This window comes from Octopus bimaculoides, chromosome 30 (genome assembly GCF_001194135.2).
Source record: "Octopus bimaculoides isolate UCB-OBI-ISO-001 chromosome 30, ASM119413v2, whole genome shotgun sequence".
In the NCBI taxonomy this organism is placed as follows: Eukaryota; Metazoa; Mollusca; class Cephalopoda; order Octopoda; family Octopodidae; genus Octopus; species Octopus bimaculoides.
The window spans coordinates 9,021,020-9,036,353 of NC_069010.1; the positions used below are offsets into that span (position 1 = coordinate 9,021,020).

General features: G+C 39.6%; 1 protein-coding gene across 4 annotated transcripts; it reads left to right on the top strand.

Moving 5' to 3' along the window:
- The first annotated feature begins 61 nt into the window (after positions 1-61).
- Positions 62-13,990, top strand: LOC106879204 (F-box only protein 8). 4 transcript variants are annotated; one of them, XM_014928673.2, is made up of 7 exons: positions 62-881; positions 1,973-2,033; positions 4,416-4,668; positions 7,237-7,366; positions 8,027-8,145; positions 9,050-9,234; positions 10,149-13,990. In XM_014928673.2, exons 3-7 carry the CDS (start codon positions 4,451-4,453, stop codon positions 10,385-10,387), a joined length of 891 nt encoding a protein of 296 aa, XP_014784159.1. In that variant the 5' UTR covers positions 62-881; positions 1,973-2,033; positions 4,416-4,450; the 3' UTR covers positions 10,388-13,990. The 4 variants fall into 4 exon arrangements, with proteins under 4 accessions (XP_014784159.1, XP_014784161.1, XP_014784162.1 ...); XM_014928675.2 differs by having other exon boundaries at positions 62-729; XM_014928676.2 differs by having other exon boundaries at positions 62-669.
- The last annotated feature ends 1,344 nt before the right edge of the window (positions 13,991-15,334 follow it).

The window sequence follows — 15,334 nt, forward strand, 5'->3', positions numbered from 1 at the left end:
CAGTCCGCAGTTTCGTATGGTTGTTATGTATTTTGTTGGGTGTCTTAAGCGACAGGATCCAAATCCTTCTCGAGGATTAACGGATTTGGATGAAGAGAAGAGGAGAGAGAGAGAGAGATCCACCTCATGTTATTTAGCCTTCGGTTATTTCTTTAATATCTCTATTATTCCATCGATCTCTTAATCTTGAAATTAATTCCACCAAATTACCCTCTCTTCTCCCTTTCTCTCTCTACTTTCTCTTCCTCCTCCTCCTTTTTCTCTCTCTATGTCTCTCTTTCTTACTTCTACTGCCTCTCACTACTCGCCTTATTTCCCTCTTACATCTCTTTTATGCTTTCTATTTTCCTTTCATCCCCTCAATCTATATTTTGTTCCTCTGCCTCAAACAAACAAGACAATGAAATGAAGCATTTGACAAAGAGGAGGAAGGGGAGGAACACGATGATGACGACGACTACGTTTCACTTCTCTTCCTTTTCCTCTGGCGCCTTGTTTTACTATTTCTACATTTGCTTCATCACCCTCTCTCTACATATCTTGTTCCTCTCTCTCCCTCCCCCCCTTGACTCATTCCCACCGCAGGATCAACGGATCGACGGAATAAGAGAATGAAGTCAATAACAAACGGCAGTGAAGAGCCAGAAGTGCAGAGGGGTTCGAATTGAGGTGGGGACCAGGACATTATACCAAGGGCTGTCTCTCTCTCTCTCTCTCTCTCTCCTGCTGGTATTAATACATTTCTACGGAGATATTTCTACACACACACACACACCCCTTCGTATAAATATATACACTTCACAGCTCGTCCGGAACAGGAAGGCGACCAAAGACATCTTCTCAACGTATTTGTGTGTCTCTGAGAGAGAGAGAGATTCTGTGTATGTATAGTGTGTGTAAATAGAGATATATATTGTGTATAGTTGTTTCTTCATAGTTGTGTATATATAAAATCACCTTCAACATACATAGACACACTTTATATATTAGATTATACTCTGTGCGTATATATTTGTGGTTATATGTGTGTACGTGTTTATATTGTGCAGTTACTTATTCGTAGATGTATAAATATATACACACGTTCATGTATGATATATATGTGTGTGTGTGTGTGTATAATGAAGGGAAGCTTCTGCAAATGACGTGTGTGTTTATGATGTTTCCTCCCTTCAACAGAAACAACAACAATCGGGGTAAGTGATTTATATATGTGTGTATATAGTTGTATAGGTGATAGTATATAAATAATTACTGTATTTATATGTTTGTATATATGCTAGTGTTTGTGTGTGTGTGTGTGTGTATATATATATATATATATATATATATATAGTAATTCAGTATGTATGTATGGATGACAGATGTCTGTGTGTTTATATATTTTGGTAAATAGACGTTCATGTGTTTTTGATTTACGTCAATTCTCTCTTAATAAACATAAACATAAACATATATGTTACGATCAAGAGACAGTTTAAGCCCCGGCTTCACCTATGTTATTTTTGGACGTGTGTGTGTATAAATACTCAAATGGAGATAGTTTATATAGATAGATATATAATAATTATCCTTCGAAGTCCCATATCGTTTAGAGAAAGAAACAACAGACAAAAACTGGGGGGGGGGGACGAATAAAAATTTCAAAATTTTTCTTAACAGAAACACAAGCCTGAAAAAAAAAAAAAAGGCATGAAGGGACAACATCAGATCCCTCTAGTCAAAACTCTACAATTACCTAAAATATGTGTGTGTGTGTTTATCGCAGTATTGACCAGACTATCAAGTGTTATACATCGCTGATCACAGTGTGCTATGCAATGTTTTAGCCTTTGAAGGATGCCACCCCAGTAGCTTGGCGAGCAGCTAGTTTTCACTATATATATATCCTCTTTCCAGTGTTGAATCGAATCCTCCATTTTATTTCTAATTCCATTGAAATGAGATGTTTTTCTTTTTTTGTCTTTTCCAGTTTTATCTTCTAGAATGTTCTAAAAAGACATTGAATTTGGCAGTGAAGGAACCTAGCTCATGTAAGATATGTTTCACTTTTCTGTATGTTGGCCATGACTGGATTGCCAGTTAAGAAATTTGATCTGCAGCATCTACACAACCCTGACTCACCCTGGGTTTGTCAGGGTTGTCTCAGCTCCCACCCTGTTCAATGCCTGCATGGATTGGATACCTGACCAAATGCTGGCTCAATCAAGTTGAATGCTAAGCGATGGGGATGTAAACACTATTGTCAGTTGTCACATGACTCTGGAAGGACAAACACACACATGTATGTATATACAAGGGTTGGACAAAATAATGGAAACACTTTAGAATGTCAAACAAATCTATTTTAAAATGGGACAGGACCGTCTTTGGCAGTAATTACAGCTTGAATTCTATGAGGTATGAACTTGTACAAAGTTTGAATTGTTTCCAAAGGAATTTTTGTCCATTCTTCAGCTAAAACAGTCTCCAGTTCTTGTAATGATGATGGTGGCGGATATTGACTCCTTACTTGTTTTTCCGAAATGCACCATAAATGTTCGATAATATTGAGATCTGGGGAGTGTGGTGGCCAGATAAGATGTTCAACTTCTCTAGAATGTTCCTCGTGCCATTCAGTAACAACTTTAGCTATGTGAATTGGTGCATTATCATCCTGAAAGATTGTGTTGCCCTCTGGAAACAATTCCGCAACCATAGGATGAATTTGATCAGAGAAAATGCTTAAATAGTCTTCACTATTAATTCTGCCATGAAGGGAAACCATTGGGCTGGTGGATTTCCAAGATATAGCCCTTCAGATCATCACAGATCCTCCTCCATGTTTAACAGTGAGAAGAAGGCAGTCTGGGTCAAATTCTTCTTTTGAGTGTCTCCACACATATACTTGGCCAGTATAACATTCTTCCACTGCTCTAGGGACCAATTCTGTAGGTTTTTACTCCACTCGAAATGCTTTGCAACGTTTGTTTTTGAAAGTAGTGGTTTTCTGATTTCAGCCCTCCCATGAAATCTGGCTTTGTGCAGCTCCTGGCAAACGGTTTTTGTGGAAACTGGGTTCTCGAGGTGGTCATTAAGCTTTGCAGTAATTTTGGGAGCTGCACTTTTGTGATCCTTTCAAACAATTCACGAAAGAGTCTGACGGTCCCTATCTGAAAGTTTTGGTTTTCTTCCACCAGAGTTTTCTTTCAACAAGGAGGTTTTCCCCTCTTTCTCAAAGGCTGTCATTATTTTCGAAACAGTACTTCTTGATACACCAAACATTTTGACTGTTTTTGTTATGCTAGCACCTGTCATACGAGCACCGACAATTTGATCTCTTTGAAAGTCCAATAGAGCTGTCATTTTAATGAATTTTATTTACCTTTTTCTGGTGATATCTGAAAAGGAACAGCAATTTTAGTAAAACATGTTAAGCAACACTAATAATAAATCAAAAAACAAAAATAAACAAGGTTTTGACAGTTTTATAGATATTTCAAAATTATGATGCTAGATGTTTCCTTTTGTCCAACCCCTGTATATATATATATATATAATAGATAGATAGATAGAAAGATGTATAATATATATGTGTATCTGTGTTTGTCGCTTGACAACCAATGCTGGTATGTTTACGTCCCCCGTCACTAAGCGGTTCGACAAGAGAAAACGATAGAATAAGTACTAGGTTTAAAAAGAATAAGTCCTGGGGTCGATTTGCCCGACTAAAGGCGGTGCTCCAGCATCGCCACAGTCAAATGACTGAAACAAGTAAAAGAATATATATATATATATATATATGTATACATACATACACACGCACACACACAACAGGCTTCTTTCAGTTTTCATCTACCAAATCTACTCACAAGGTTTTGGTTGACTCGAGGCTATAGTTGAAGACACTTGCCCAAGGTGCCACATAGTGGGACTGAACCCGGGACCATGTGGTTGGGAGGCAAGCTTCTTACCACACAGCCATGCATGTGCCTACACACACACACATATATATGTGTGTATATATAATGAAATTTCACGTACATACATACACAAGTCTCATCATCGTCATCGTTTAATGTTTGTTTTCCACGTTGGAAAGGGTGGATGGTTTGATGGGAGCTGGCCAGCTGAAGGGCTGTTCAGGATCCCAGTCTATTTTGGCATGCTTTGTACAGCTGGATGCCAACTATTTTGGTATTTGGAAGTCTATGTATGGATGTCTAGATGGGCTATTTTCATTTAACAGTCATTAGCGTGGATCACCCAAAAACTATCCCATTATCATCATCATCTAATATCCTTTCTCCATGCTGGCATAAGTTGGATGGTTTGACAGGAGTTGAGAAGGCTGGGAGCCATACACTGACTGTACTCCCACCCCCTCCACTTACACATGTAGATGTAAGTTAATTTCTTTTATCCTCTTCTTCCAGGTTTTAGGAAATCTGTCCAAAGGTAAAAGTGCATCATGGGCCAAGTTTTTCGTCGTCTTCAGGAACTCGAGAGGGAATGCGTCGGTCATCCTAACTACACGACCAAAACGTTGACCAGCAGTAGCTTTCCAGACTTAAGGGAGCTTCCACCTGAATTGAGTTTAGCTGTCTTGTCCTATCTGAACGCCACCGACCTCTGTCTGGCTGCATGTGTGTGGGACACCCTTGGCAATGATGAGTTACTTTGGTTAAGGTAAGCAACTTTCTGGTTCATGTCACCCTTGAATCAACAACTCTTGTGCCTCAGGGCTGAAGTCCTTCTTTCTCCCACCTCAAACAGGGAAAGTCAGGAAATATTCATTGTCATCATCTCTGTAATGTCCTCTTTTACATGCTTGTATATGTTAGAGTTTATCAAGCCAATCTTTGGACTGTAGCCAAACTAGAGTATCCTGGTACTTTTTTCATCTTTTAAGTCTGTTGCTAATTCTATTGCCAAAATGCTATCTCAGAGCTTTTACCCCTGTCAGCAACCAAAGGTCTCTCTCTCTCTCTCTCTCTCTCAATGTAAAAGGAAGATTGTATGATGCATGTATACAAACAGCAATGCTACATGGCATTGACATGTGGGTCCTGAATGCAGAACACGTGATGGCGAAAGAGGAATGAAGCTAGTATGCTTCACTGGATGTGCAATGACAGTGTATATGTGCAACAGAATGCAAGTGTTTTGAGGGGAAAAGTTGGGCAAAAGAAGAATTAGATGCAGTGTGCAAGAGAGAAGATTACACTGGTTTGGTCATGTGATGCAGATGGATGTGGACAATTGCACAGATAAGTGCTGACCACTTAAAGTGGATGGAAATTGTACTAGAGGGAGACATGGGAGGAAGCTTTGAAGGCTGATCTCAAGACACAGCCTTATGAAGGGGATGACCAAGGAGCAAGATACCTAGCACCCTGCTGTACTCAAGAAAACCCATCTGTCACAGCAGAATTGATACCAGTGATGGTGCCATGTTAGAAGCACCCTGTACGCTATATGGGGTAGTTGGCACTGGGAGGAGCATCCAACCTAGAAACCCTGCCAAAATAGACAGTGATGCAAACGTAAACAGAATTACTATTTAACCTTAAAACACATCGGACATATTCAAAGAACCTTCTTGGTTTAGTGGTGCAGAACGTTTTTCTTGTATTATTCTTGTTTCAATCATTTGATGGTGGCCATGCTGGAGCACCACTCCTTAATCGAAGAAATTGACCCCCTGGTTTTATTCCCTGTAAGACTTGTGCTTATTCTATCAGTCTCTTTTTTTGAAGAGCTAAGTTACAGGGATGCAAACACACCAACAGTGGTTGTCATGAATGGAGGTGGGGGGGGGGGTCTTTTAGCTTTTGTTTACTTATACACATCAACAAATGAGCCAATTCAACAACTCTGTGTGGTTGTTCAATTTGCTAGAAATAACACCCAAATCTCTCTCATACTATGCTCTTGTTAGTATTAAGGAAAAGAAAAAAATAGAATTAATATTTTGGATTTTGATTTTTTTTTTTTTTTCAATGCTTTCATCCATTACTTGATACTAGAAAAAAGGAATTGGAATAATCTTGACTAAAACAGAGAAATTGTAACTTACCCAAAATATGGAAAGAGAAAGGAAAGGTGTTCCAAAGCCAAAAGTTTTTTGAGCTGAGTTGTAATTCTATAATTAAAACAAATTCAAAATTTAAATTTCAGAACATAAGACTTAACGGTTCAAATGGGTAGACTACCTAAGAGGAAAATGGGTGTATGTGGTTGGGCCTTTAATAGCCAATTTTCCCATTGAGATTGTTGCTGCTTCAGTGGACCAGTAGGCATGGGATGGGTGTTGAGAAGTAGTAAAACTTGTGGTACTCCATTGGTTATGATGACGAGGGTTCCAGTTGATCCAATCAACAGAACAGCCTGCTCGTAAAATTAATGTGTAAGTGGCTGAGCACTCTACAGACACGTGTACCCTTGACGTAGTTAACAAGGCTGGCCCCTTTGAAATACAGGTACAACAGAAACAGGAAAAAGGAGTGAGAAAAAATTGTGGTGAAAGAGTACAGCAGGGTTGGCCAAACACTCACAACGCCCAGTTTGGGAATCGAAACCGCAATCTTACAACTATGAGTTTGCTGCCCTAACCACTGGGCCATTGCACCTCCACAAAAGTAATACAACACATAGGTACTGGTTTCAAATCTCTTCCAGAAATTACAAAATTTCTTTCTCTTAAGCATGACACACGTGTCAGGTACGTACAAAGAATAATTGGCATCACCATCATCATCGATTAATGTCTATTTTCCATGCTGGCATGGGTTGGACAGTTTGACTGAGGTCTGGAGAGCCAGCGGCTGCACCAGGCTCCAATCTGATCTGGCATGGTTTCTACAGCTGGATGCCGTTCCTAATGCCAACCACTCCGAGAGTGTAGTGGGTGCTTTTTACGTGCCACCGGCACAAGAGCCAGTAAGGCGAGCCTTTTTACGTGCCACCAGCACAGGAGCCAGTCAGGTGTATCTGGCATTGGCCATGTTCAGATGGTGCTTTTTACATGCCATCGACATGGGAGCCAGTCAGAGGGCATCGGTCCCAGCTATGGTATTGGGTTTTGATGATAGTAATAATAATGGTTTTAAATTTTGGCACAAGGCCAGTGATTATAATGATGCCAGTGCTCAACTGGTACTTATTTTTGTCGACCTCGGCAGAATTTGAACTCAGAACATAAAGACAGACGAAATACTGCCTTCATGATGATAATAATAATGTTTCTCTTTTCAGCCTCTGCAAAGCATCATGGGGAGAAGTGAGTGTGTACCATCGGTGGCAAGACCAACCAGAATATTCTTACAAACGACTTTATTTATTGCTGGACGAAGCCTCCCTCACATTTAATGTGGATCCCCTTATAGTAAGTATCTGTGGAACATTCTGGATCAGTGTTTCTTTTTCTTCTTCCCAAAAAGAACTGATAAAGTAGCAAAAAAAATATACCGGGGTCAATTCATTCAACTAAAAAGTTGTTCAAGGCAATACCCCAGTATGGCCGCAGTCTAATGACTGAAAAAAGTAAAAGATAATAGATATTCTCTCTCTATATATATGTACATATCCTGTGTATCAGTGTTTCAAAACCATTTTGTGCCATGGACCCCTTTGATTCCGATTTTACTTGGCTGGACCATCCAATGTTTAAAAATACTATTATATTTTAATTATTTTGTGTATTGTTCAAGCATTGGGCCTCACAGAGACAATCACGAATGACCAACACCTTTGGCTTTATGGTAAGCTTGAAGAGAAGACCCATCAAGCCAAGTAAATTTATAGTTGTGGCAGATACTGGTGTCATGCAAATGGCACCTGTGCCAGTGGCATGTAAAAGCACCGATTACACTCTTGGAGTGTCCAGCATGGACAGCAGACGTTAAATGATGATGATGATAGAAGCAGAACAAAATCTTAGCATGGACCCTGGTTGTGGACCAATGCTGTGTATATTCTCTATATTTTATATATTGTCTATATATTTTCTCCCTCATATATTATTTTTTTTCTTCTTCTCCGCCAGGGAATGGACTATTTATTCCGACAGAGTCTGGTCGACGACAATCCTGTGGCCATCGCTAACTTCCTTCACTCAACAAAACGGCTCAACCCAGACATGAGAAGAGAATTCCTTTACAAACGGTAAATCACCAGATGTCGTGGTGGCAGAAAGGGGCAACAAACTTTCTCTACACATCCCAATCATTTACCTTTCTTTTAAGCTCCACTCAGGCCAACTCCAGTTGCTATCATGTTGTCCCCACGTCTTCTTCCCTTCTTTCCTCCTACTGGCATCCAATCCATCATGATGGTAGTATGTCCCACGCTGGGTAATTAAAGCATATGGCCAGTAGACCATATCCATTGCTTAGTGACCGCTTGGTACCTCTTTGCTTCTCATTCTGTCCAGGATTGAATGGAGATGGTATCAGTGCAACATGTCCAGCAATTGAAAGGCCTTTGCTGTCTTTTCCCACGTTTCTTAGATGTGGATGGCTGTTAGTATAACGATATGAGGGTGGGCTGAAAAGTTCATATGCTGACCAAGATACTTTCATGGAACGGGACCAAATGAGTCCCTGCTTGCAGTCCACGCACTTCTTCCATTATTGTTGCAGTGCTTTGATCCCATTGTTGAATAATCTTTCATCCTGTTTGTCAAAATAAACTACAGCAAATAAGAGATCGCCATCACTGTGATACTGGTTCTCAGCCAAGTGTTTTTTTCCGATGATTGTCAGACAGAGCCCAATCAGGAGACGGTCACAGGAGCATGCGAAGGGAGTAGACTAGGGAGCTGAAGGCAAGACTTCATGGTTCAGACATCAGGCTTCTGAAGGGGGCTCCACATATCTGGAGGATGGGAGATAGAATCACTTGCATCACTGCATCACCCTCTGGAGATTGACTGAGTGAGTGATTGTTGATACTGTTGTCATTGGTGAATCTTTTGTCACATAATTAGCAAATTTTTTATTTAATAGTGTTTAATTACCAATTGATAATTGATTTTCTACTTTCTTTCTTGCAATTAAATCCCTTTCAGGCGGGATGTTCTTCACTATTTGATTCGGCTGCAGAACTTACGCAGCCTATTTTTGCCGACAGCACTTCGACAGTTTTTCAGTGAAGTTTCTGCTCCGGGTGAACGTGGAAGCTACCTGACTGACATGATAGAGATGTTCTCTGACCAGTATTGCCGCTGTAACCCAAACCTAGGATTGTCTAAAGGTACCCACTTAGATTTTATCTGAGTCTCTACGGGGGTTGGGCGCTGGATTTGAGAACATTTGTATTTCTTTTTTTTTTTTTTTTCTATCTTTTATTTCTTTCAATCTTGGCACTCTTTACAACTATCATCCGTATGTAATGTGTGTGTGTGTGTGTGTTTCCTTGTCTTGATGTCATGTGATAGTTATGACTATCACACCAACCACTCCACAGTATGAAGAAATAACCAATTTTGGACTTTGCAAATGAAATTCATAGATCTTAATCTAAATATAATCACCTTATAAGAATCACTAATTACGTCCTCATTCATTTACAAAATACCCTCCGTCCTATTAACATGGAATGAAAACTGTTGTAAGATTATCACTAATATTTTTGTCATAATTAGCACAAGTGAAATCGGTTGACTATACAGTGGGTGGGGTGTTTCAAAAGTAGTTATGTCATTAGGAAAACTTGTACAATACTTTTTTTTGTCAAAAAAATTTTTAAAGTTACAATAAAAGTATCATCATAGTTATGATAAATATATTATTACAATTAATGCACTGAAAATACTGATAGCGAGGCTAATTAATTTTAATTTAACGAATTAAATAGGTATACAGTACCGTGTGGTTTGGGAGCACACATCTACATATGACAGGCTTCTTTCAGTTTCCATCTCTCAGAGCAATAATAGAAAGTACATACCCAAGGTGCCACTCAGTGAGACTGAACCAGCAGGATGTGGTTGAGAAGCAAACTTCTTGTTTACACACACAAACAGCTTCCTTCAGTTTCCCTCATGCAAGGTTCTGGTTGGCCACAATGGTGGAGAAGGGGGCACAGGCGAGGCATCGTGTTACCAAATTTTTATCCATTATTTCCATTCTAGTCTAGACTTTGTCTCTTGTTCTTCTCTTTTGCAGACACTGTCTTTATTCTCTGTTTCTCACTGATCATGCTGTCCGTCGACCTCTGCAGCCCTCACGTCAAGAACAAGATGTCAAAACGTGAGTTCATTCGGAACACACGGCGGGCAGCCCATGAGATCCAGGACGACCTCGCCGGCCACCTCTATGACAACATTTACCTCGTTGGACACGTAGCTATTGCTCAGAAAGCCATCACAGACGACCATCCTCACAGTTACCGCATTATCACATGATGTTTCATACATATATACACTCACTGACTGAATACCAGACAAACGCAACACACACTTGTCTGTGTGTGGGTGGTTTTATACATGTGTGTGTGTGTATATTGTAATGTATGTATATATATCTATATAGTTATACCTTGCGTGAATATATATATATATATATATATAAAATTGTGTGTATTAATATATTGTATGTATACATATAGATGTATATGCATTGTAAATGTGTGTATAATTATACATGTGTGTGTGTGTGTGTATATATATATATATATATATATATATATATATATGCACACACACACACACACACATACCTACACATTTAAACTCTCTGTCTCCTTCTGTTGTGTTTCTCCTTCACTTCCACATTTAGTCTTTATCTCTTTTTTCGTGTGTGTGTGTGTATATATACACACACACACATCTATGTTTTTATAACTATTTCTTGAAACAACTTTAGCCATCACATGACCAGCATGACTGCTACTACTACTACCATCACTATTTCTGCCACACCATTCCACTTCCCCACCCCAACTACATGACCACCACTCCTGCTATTGTCACTATTTTAATTTTGATGCCCCAAACCCCTCCAGCACTCTTGGGACTTCTGCCAATGCCGCCACCACTACCACCACCACAGCATTTACCACAAGCGCTACTGACACATTGTGATGTGGTGGCTGTCACACAGTGACTAAGTCATTGTGTACAATGAACTTCATTGCACCTTACTATGCCCCCACAATCGCAAATGCACAGTGTAGACGTCACATTGGATTTGATCTCAGAACACCACAGCATGTGTGACGTGAGCTGCTTCCGTTTATATTATTGTGTGTGTGTATATGTGTACACACACGCATATAGTGTATACATATGTGTGCATATATATATATATATATATATATATATATAGAATGTATGTGTGATTTTGTGCCTATGATAGCTACCATCATCATCATCATCATCATCTTTATTGTTGAGTTCAAATTCTGCTTAGGTCAGGTAAGTGCCATGAGTCACACACTGGGGTCCATGTAATCAACTAGCCCCGTCCCCTAAAATTTCAGGCCCTGTGTCATTATTACAAAGAATTATTATTTGATGAGAAGTGGCCCCATGCTGTGTTCCTAGTTTTTCTCGTTCTAAACCCATAAATCCTTGACTGCCAACCCTTAATCCCACCTTGTGCTCCTGCTCCCTTCTGTTCACACCCTTTTCCCCTGCCACATACACACATACTATCTCCAACACTTCCTGGCCCACCGCAGACAGTCTTTTGTCTCTTCCCACCGATGTGATGTCATGGGCTTTAATTCTGCTTCTCTTTGTTTTGCTATATTTTTTTTTTGCATCTTCTTATTAAACCCACCCACCCACCAATCCTCTCTCTCATCCCCTGCCCCCCCCCCTCTTGGATCCTCTCTCTCTCTCTCATCTTCCATTGCTGTCACCCAGGTCTCTGGAACGTCTACGTAGGAGTAAAGGGATGCCACCAAATCAGCATCTCGCTATGTTCCACCCCTCTCCCTCCATCATTGCTTTTTGTGAAACACTCCAGCAGACATTCCATCCATGGCTATCCTCTCTTTATGTCAAGCTTAGTACATGTGTATCTAGGACTACATTATCTAATGGGTCCCTCCCTGTTTTTGTTTAGCCCCAGATCAGTCCCAGTCTAGCAAACCTATGGACAAAGATGTTTAAGTGTGTGTGTATGTATGTGGTTGGTTATAATAGTGTCCCTTTTTTTTTTTGTTTTGGTTGCTGTTGTCCTCACTTCTTTTCTGCCCCATCCTAAACCCGTTCTCTTTCATCACAGACATAAAACAACAGTGGCAACCGCAACATGGTGGTCAGCTGATGTTTTCTAGTAGTTGTGGTGGTGGTAGTCAGCAACAAAATATTTGATATAATCTTTGCTTCAACTGTTTTTCTAAGGTCTTTTGGCATTGGGCTGTGCCCTACACCAACACGTTTGAAGTATAAAGATAGAAATCTGTTGCCTGTGGGTATAGCCTACTTGTGAGGTGGACAGGCCAACATTGCTCCAGAATGGGATGCCAGTCCATCACACTTTACAGCTGAGTGCAATGAAGCAACAGAGAACAACACGTTTTGCTAAAGAACCACCCCGTCGGGGAATTGAAAGCATGACTTATGCAGTTGTTAGTGCAACAATGCCTAATCACTTAGCCACCTGCCTTTACACGCATGTCTGTATACATGCATATATATCTTTATATATACATACACACACACATATATAGTCCAATCTGTTGAGGGGGGGGGGGGTAGGAAGGACATCCAGCCATAAAAACGGTACCAAAACTGACACAGAAGAGTCTGGTGCAGGCTCCTGCCTGGCCAGCTCCCATCAAACCATCCAACCCATGCCAGCATGTATGGAGGACAGTAAACAGTGATGATGATGACTATATATAATGTAATGTGCACAGTATTAAGATATGAACTACAAATAGTTTTTTTCGTTTGGAGACATGGGTCTGGTCAAGTTTTCATAACACACCTTGTGTCTCCAAGCAATCTGCAGATATAAAGAGGAATCAGAAGAGAAAACGAGAAGAATTTTGATTCCATTTCCACTTTTTTACATCTACCTTCTTGTTTTTTTTTTTTCTCGTGATTTCTCTTGTACTAAACAGAAGACACCATGTGCTCAGAGCCCGGAGATTGTTTGGAGACAAAGGCACATTATAAAAACCTACCTAGAACCCCGTCTCCAAATGCAAAAAAAAAAAACTATTAGAGCCCTTATCTTTATTTTGTGCACATTAAATGATATTTACCTCTCACTGGACGTTTTTTTGTTTTGTGTGTGTGTGTTAAATAGTAAAAATAGAGGGATCAATTAGATTTAGGCAAACAAACAGTAAAGCACCATGTATTTTAGGCATTGTAGGTCTACCTTAAAATCTGTTTTATTCTCGTTTACTCTACATAATGTGTGCTCTTTAGATTTGTGTGTATGTGTGTAATTATGTGTATGCATGTGTGAGTAAATATTTGTGTGCGATCGATGCACTTGAATGTTTGTGCACATGTGGAGGTTTTTAACCCTTTAGCGTTCAGGTAATAGAAATTCGATTTGAATTAATCCTGCATTATTATCTCATAGCTTTGAGATTTCAATGATATTGTTGAGTAGGTGTGAGAGGCCAGATATGGCTGGTTTAAATGATAAAAGGTTAAATATATACTTGTATGTGTGTGTGTTTATAAATATATGTTTATATATACTGTTGTATTCATGTATATTTGTATAAACAGATATAGATGTGTGTGTTTATACAAACATTGATTTAACTCACACATTCAACTAAAACTAACAGAATAATACAAAACAAACAAAAACAGTTTTAAAGGCAGTGCTCCAGCATGAATAAAATCATTGAGAAGAACTGACCCAGGAAAACAGTTGGGACAAAGAGAGAGATTTGAAACCCTTGTCTCCAGAACATGGGATCTAAGGACAACAGGCAGCTGAAAGACAGAGCAGGGGGGGTGGGTCATGTCCAGCACTGAGGACAGGACATTGAACATTGTAAAAAATGAAAAACAATATTAATATAAAAACTGTGTTTTTTGTTATTTATGTTAATGTATGTGTGTGTGTTTGTTAATGAGTATAAAGTGCATGTTTTATATATGTATATATATATATATATATATATATATACTTTGGGGTACCCAAAACGAACTGGAATTTTGCAGTGTTATTTTATTCACTTAGTTTTACATGTTTACACTTTTATCACCATCAAAATATTCTCCTTTTGAATCATTGTATTGGAACTCTTGCAAAGTGATAGCTTTTAATGTCTCTGTCCTGTTTTTTTTTTTTGTCTCATCTCTGCCACATCTGCAAATTCCTGAGCATCAGTTTACACCACCAATGATGACTTTTGGGAAAAGGAAATCCGCATCAACTTCCGACTGTTCATTCACTCCTGACTGCTTTTCAGGTTCCGTGAGCAGCTCTTTTCATTTGCTAGGAGCTCCACGACACATAAGTCATATCAACAAGTTTATCAATTCTTCAGTGAAGGTCCTCCAAGACAAGTTCATGAATGTTTTCATTTGTTTAGGGAGGGGGTGGGGGTTGATGGTCGCCCCGAATGAGGTTGGTCAAGTGACCATTCATAAAGCTTGAACACCACTTGTAAACTTGTGTTTTGCTCATCACAGCATCCTTGTAAGCTTTCTGAAGCAGTTGCAACTGTTTCAGCTGCACAAAAAAAGATTTTCACAGAAGCACACTGTCCGTTCATTTCAGCCACAGCAAAAAATCAATGAACAGGGGAGAAGTACTACAGAACAAAGATGCACCGTGTGGCAGCAGGACTACAATCAATGCTTCTGGTCCACATCAAGTGGCTTCTATCAGTGGAATCCTGAACTACAATGGGATTTGTCCCACAGAGAACATTTGAAGTTACTTTTGGGTACCCGTTCGTATATATATATATATATATATTGTATACTATAAGTATACATGTATTTGTGTGTGTGTATATAATATGCATATATATATATGCAGTTTCCAATGCCTTTGTTGCCATTACTAGCCAATGAAAATCTATCGTAGCTCTTTGCTATAACATTCGAAAGTAAGTCTGAGTACTATAATGACAACCGTTTACTGTTTGTTCTAAATTATCATCATCATCATCGTTTAACGTCCGCTTTCCATGCTAGCATGGGTTGGACGATTTGACTGAGGACTGGTGAAACCGGATGGCAACACCAGGCTCCAGCAGAGTTTCTACAGCTGGATGCCCTTCCTAACGCCAACCACTCAGAGAGTGTAGTGGGTGCTTTTACGTGTCACCCGCACGAAAACGGCCACGCTCGAAATGGTGTCTTTTATGTGCCACCCGCACAAGAGCCAGTCCAGGGGCACTGGCAACGATCTTACTT

What these genes read in the sequence shown, in the direction of transcription:
- LOC106879204 (XM_014928673.2), top strand. Translation starts at nt 4,451, where the DNA reads ATGGGCCAAGTTTTTCGTCGTCTTCAGGAACTCGAGAGGGAATGCGTC. An exon ending in GATGAGTTACTTTGGTTAAG is followed by an intron (nt 4,669 to 7,236) that starts GTAAGCAACTTT and finishes TTCTCTTTTCAG; the next exon opens with CCTCTGCAAAGCATCATGGG. An exon ending in AAACCTAGGATTGTCTAAAG is followed by an intron (nt 9,235 to 10,148) that starts GTACCCACTTAG and finishes TCTCTTTTGCAG; the next exon opens with ACACTGTCTTTATTCTCTGT.